Source organism: Nanorana parkeri, unplaced genomic scaffold, assembly GCF_000935625.1.
Source record: "Nanorana parkeri isolate BGI_ZX_2015 unplaced genomic scaffold, ASM93562v1 scaffold3, whole genome shotgun sequence".
NCBI lineage: Eukaryota > Metazoa > Chordata > Amphibia > Anura > Dicroglossidae > Nanorana > Nanorana parkeri.
In genome coordinates, this window is record NW_017306271.1 from 5,463,775 (window position 1) to 5,469,120 (window position 5,346).

Below are 5,346 nucleotides of genomic sequence, written 5' to 3' on the forward strand. Positions count from 1 at the left end.
GAGACACCATTGCTGACCACTTCTAATAATTCATGTTTCTAGCAGCCTACATATATTTCTCTCAATACAGGATTCAAAAGTTCAAAAGGAATATATGCAGTGATAGCTTGATAATAACTGGGGCCCTATGACACCTCTGTGCCGCTATATGTCATGGAGAGAGCATACTGCATGTGCCAAGCAGAACTCTGCAAGACTGTCCTAAATACGTTGTACTTTCCTTGCACTGTTAAAATCTAAAAAACACAAATGAAAAGGTGTAAACAGGCCCTAAAATAAAACCTTAATGGCTGCCATCACTGGGAAGGGAAAAAAAATCTTTTATAAATCTCTTACAGAAAAGTAAGTACTGAAGAGTTCGGCAATACTCGAGAAAGCCACTCGGTTGTCGTTGTCACTGCCTATGCAGCAGCACAGAAGTCTGATCCGGGTCTCCCACACTCTTGTGGCTGTCTTCTTGACGTTGTACAGTAGCTGCTGAGATTGGCTACTTTCCAGGTTGTGATCTTCTCTATTCACATAATACAGAGCTTTCTTGCGACCCAGTGGATCAAACACAATAATAATGGCAATCACGGTCACCAGGATGATAATCCAACTGCAATACAAAGAAGTAAGAAGTAGTAGAAGAGTAATAACAAAATTAAAAAAAATAGACTTGCAATCATTTTGCTGGCCCTATAGCTACCCTACTTAACCAATGCATGTTGATACAGAACAGGTGTCTGGTTGCATAGAGATTTTCTAAAACCTGATACAGATATTCACAAATGTTTACTATTGCACTCCATTTCCTTCACAGACTAGTCCTTGCTTGATTGTCATAAGTGATGCACTATTAAGCTGCATTACTTGCACATATAGCTATGTATGACCACCCTCATATTGTGATTTACATAAGAGCATCTGTACGATATTATTGTAAAATAGCCTAAAATTTAGGATTTTTTTTTTTTTTTTTTTTTAGCAGAAAAAACATACCATACAGTTTTTATTATAGCGTACATTATCTTCTGCGCATGCACAGGCATTACATCATATGTGGCCACCCAATGGCTTAAGAGGAGTGAAAAATACCTGGAAGAAGATGGCGGTTGTGGGCATAGCAGTGAGGGACAACTCTGACCAGTCAGTGCTTGGAGGAGGGCACCCAATGAGTTGAGTCAGCCATCATGTGCAAGTGTGCTGAATATATTTGCACATTATGACAATGGTAGAAGACCTAGCATGGCTCTTTAATCCGAGATTCACATGCAGGTGGCACTGCTGCTGAAATGCAATATTGTGGTTATCAGCTTTGTGATATCTGGGTAACTGCAAGAGGCAGATGCACCTTTCTGTCTTACCAGATGTAGGAATTTAAATTATCTTGTAGGGAGGGTCTGCCTTCTCAAACACAACACATCTGTTTCGGTACCAAAATTGGTGGCCAAGATTAAAGCCCATCCATCATAAAATATATAAATGGGCCGCCGTTGAGGGCCTTCTTCTAAACCTTGCTAGTCAGCTTACCACTAAGCTGACACAGTGGCTTCTATACTTAGAATCACTGGCTTGGAAAAATGTATGCAGATCAGGGAAGTCAGATTAAAGTTAGAAGTGCAGACGACATGCGATGGGCCCCATCTGTGACAGTGCCTCGGAAGTGTCAAGAGCCTGGAGTGGGGGTAATGAACTCTGGAGATGAACACAATAAAATTGTCCAAGCCTAAATGCATATATGGGACTTGGCTTAGGGTAACCTATTAGAGTGCTTGTGTAGCCTGTGGGAGAGGGAAAAGATGATGGGTCTCTGCTATCTGCAAGTCTATGCCAGCTTCTACTGTTCCCCCTGCATGAATGATGCCGCTTGCATCATCTTCCTACACCATGGTGTTTGCTGATGTTGAGCACAGAGTATAGGGGAAGAAAAGGAGCCTCCATGGTACAATTAGACACTTTCATAAAAATCTTGAATGTGTGGAATAATGAAATTAATGGTAAAAGCCGCGCTGTGTGAATGAGACCGCAAAGTGTCAGATATAGTAGATACTGACCTTAGAGTAATGTGATACAATGTGTAAAAAGTGCAAAACAAAAAAGAAACGCATGTATATAACATGCACCTTAGTGTAAATGTAATTGCTACAAAATATCCATAATGAAAAATCAAATGCACTAAATATTAACTGTGAATCAATGTGATGCAATGTGCAAAGAATACCGACAAGAAAAACGCATGTGTGTAACTTGCACTCCAGTGAAAATAATAAATGGTTAAAAAATGTCCATGATCCTGGATCTTCAATAGTCCATTAAGTAAACAGAAGATAAAACATTGGATGTAGAATAAACTTAGTCTCCTGTGACCATCAACAGAGAAATCTTCTGGAATGCACCTCACCTTTAGCAGAGACCCACCAGGGTCTGTATGCGCTGTTCCTCTAATTCAAAACAGGTAGAGGAAGCACCTGATGCCGAATACCTCCCAGTGATTACCTCCTCTCAGGTACAGACTCTCTTGCAGTCTCAGGAATTGGAAACAGACAGTTCCTCCGAATGGCCCATGCATCAGATAAAATAAAAAGTGGAAACTCGTAGTGCAGATGGTTTTAAAAGGATACTAGACTTTATTAAAAAAAGGGAATACTACTCACATATCATAGATAAAATTGAGGTATTTTTGTAAGCAGCCAGACACTGTGTGCAAATCGCTCAGCTCCTCTACTCCACCCTACGTACGTTACGTCAAAGGGCGTGACTTCATCAGGGGTGTGTAACGTACGTAGGGTGGAGTAGAGGAGCTGAGCGATTTGCACACTGTCTGTGGCTCTGTTGATGGTCACAGGAGACCAAGTTTTTAAGGAGGTTAAAACTCTTGACCCTGAATTACCTAGCAACGACTGTAACGAGAATTACATGAACCACTGCCTTGCCACAAAGGACTCCATTGTCCGACACCCAGATCGCTCCTAACACTGCCCACACAAACTCTGGTAAAAAGAAAGCCAGGCGGATGTAAACCAGTTTGGGCATGCACTTCCTGGGTCCTGGATTGGAGATTGTACCTGGGGGGGAAAAAAAAGAGCACCTGTAAATAATATACTTATGGCACTATATGACTACCATGTACAACAGTGAATGAATGAAAAGTATCTGACCCTTCAACAACCAATCAGAAAGTCAAGCCAAGAAAAACAGATGATTGTCAAATGTAAATATGTTCTCAATGCTCAAAAAAACTATGTGGTGAATAGAAGTCATGTACCTGGCCCCTAATCCCATCACTCTTCCACGCCTATGAACCTGATTTTTTTTTCACCTTTGGCCACCTTGGTATAATCACCTTGCATGAATACATAAATAGTCTAAATGGGTGGGAAGTTGTTCACTTTAAAGTCATCCCAAAAGACAGTGGGCGCAGTCTGAAATGAGGTTTAACCTCTAAATATGGAAAAAGCTTCTTTACAGTAAGAACTGTGAAAACATGGTATTGTCTTCTACAGGAGTGAAATCCAGCCAGCTCAGTTAAGTGCTTAAAAAAAGTAGGGGACATGGTTCTCAATGTACAAAATATAAAACAATTAATATTTACATCCAAGGAATTATTCAATTGCCTTTAAAGCAGGGCTGGACAAATCCCAGGAGCCAGGTAGCCAATGCCGCTTATAAATTACAGCTAGTGTCTAAATTTTGAGGTTGTATGTAGTTGTTGTCAATAAAGTTGGCTCCTGAAAGAAAAAAACCTCTGCTGGCTCCTGGTTTGGACAAACTGGCTCATGGGATTTCAGAAGAATTTGTATGCTCCTGCTTTAAAAAAAATAAAAAATAAAAAAAAAGAAGAAGAAGAAGAAGAAGAGCACACTCCACAAGAACATATTTAATGTTTACCAGTCTCAATCCCATCTTCATGCTCTTGTAGAGCTACTGACAGCCAAAGAATCATCAGCATTCAACACCCTTCTGTGTATGTCTGATGGCTGGTCCATCGCTGTGCACTGGACAGAGTGGTGACATAATGGCTGCCATTTTTATTACCAATCTTTTAAAGGGGTTTTATTGAAATTTAATTTTTGTTCTGAAGGCAGAGTCTCTTAAAGACCAGGGAAGGAATTTTCACTGTTGGAGCAAATGGGGCCAAGTTTTATAAGGCTATTTTTGCCCTCTTAATAAACTACAGGTTTTGGATATTTGTTTTCACTGAATTCAGTGGACAACTGTCCTTTTTCTATGAAACAAAAAGGATCATTTTTAGAAAGTGCTAATTGTTTTTATCTGTAACAAACCTGGGTAACTGAATGGGAGCATAAAGCCCAATGAATCTTCCAGTTTGGTCACTCAACCACTCACCAATCCAGTGCCATTCCTCTTCCAGGCTGACTGATGCCCAGTGGTGTCAGAAGTCATCGTCTCCCTCTGGTGGTGGGTAGTTCCGAAATACTGGAGGGAGTGGCCAAAGTAATGACATGGCACCACTACTTGCAGCATTCTTCTGTGAGTCCAGGTTAGGAGGCAGGCACTTGATGGCCTAGACTCCCAGGAAGTGGGTTGAATGAGGCCGGTCCTCATTCAACCTGGATCAGTGAGCGGGTGAATCTGCAGGTGACAGTGTTGGAGAGGAGGTATTGCAGCCAGAGCTTCATATTTTTTTTACTTTTGCTAGGATATGACAATTTTTTTTTTTTTACCCAAGCTGGACTTGGTTTTAAGAAACATTTACCTTCAGCAAAAACAGGCAACACAGGCAACCAAAATAATACCTATATCGTATTTGAACTTGGGTTTAACCTCATCTGCCTTGCTAACTTCCCTATTGGTCCCCATATGTGATGAGCAGCATCCTTCATCACCAGGAAGGCCTAATTATTATTATACAGGACTTATATAGCGCCAACAGTTTGCGCAGCGCTTTACAAAGCCGAGAAATGCAATACAATTTCAGTACAGGAGGTTGTAGGGCCCTGCTCGTGAAAGCTTACAATCTATAGGAGGGGCAAGTGATACAAAAAAGGTAAAAACGGTTTGGGATAATTTATTGGAAGAACTGAAAGGACGGTTATATCCAGGTGGAATAGGCCTCCCGGAAGAGATGAGTTTTTAAGGATCGCCTAAAAAGGTGGACAGTAGGGCTGCAGCTAACGATTATTTTCATAATCGGTTACCAGATTATTTTTTCAACTAAATCGATTGGTGTTTTTTTGGGGACAGATAGAGCTTTCTTTTAGTGGTATTTATTCACCACTGGGGTTTTTATTTTTTTACTATATTAAGGAAAAATCACCGAAATTTAAAAAAAAAAAACAGTTTCCCCTATATTAAATGATAAAACATTTATTATTACCCAATTTTTTGGTAAAGTATAAAAGA

At 40.3% G+C, this 5,346-nt stretch overlaps 1 protein-coding gene across 2 annotated transcripts in view; it reads right to left on the reverse strand.

Annotated features, from left to right (window-relative positions):
- Positions 1 to 5,346, reverse strand: part of DAGLB (diacylglycerol lipase beta) — a 26,146-nt gene that overhangs the window by 14,683 nt on the left and 6,117 nt on the right. For both annotated transcript variants that reach the window (XM_018572250.1, XM_018572325.1), the window contains exons 3-4: positions 2,873 to 3,047; positions 337 to 598 (exon numbers count right to left, since the gene is read on the reverse strand). In XM_018572250.1, the coding sequence (XP_018427752.1) occupies positions 337 to 598; positions 2,873 to 3,047 (437 nt within the window). The remainder of the gene's footprint in view (positions 1 to 336; positions 599 to 2,872; positions 3,048 to 5,346) is intronic.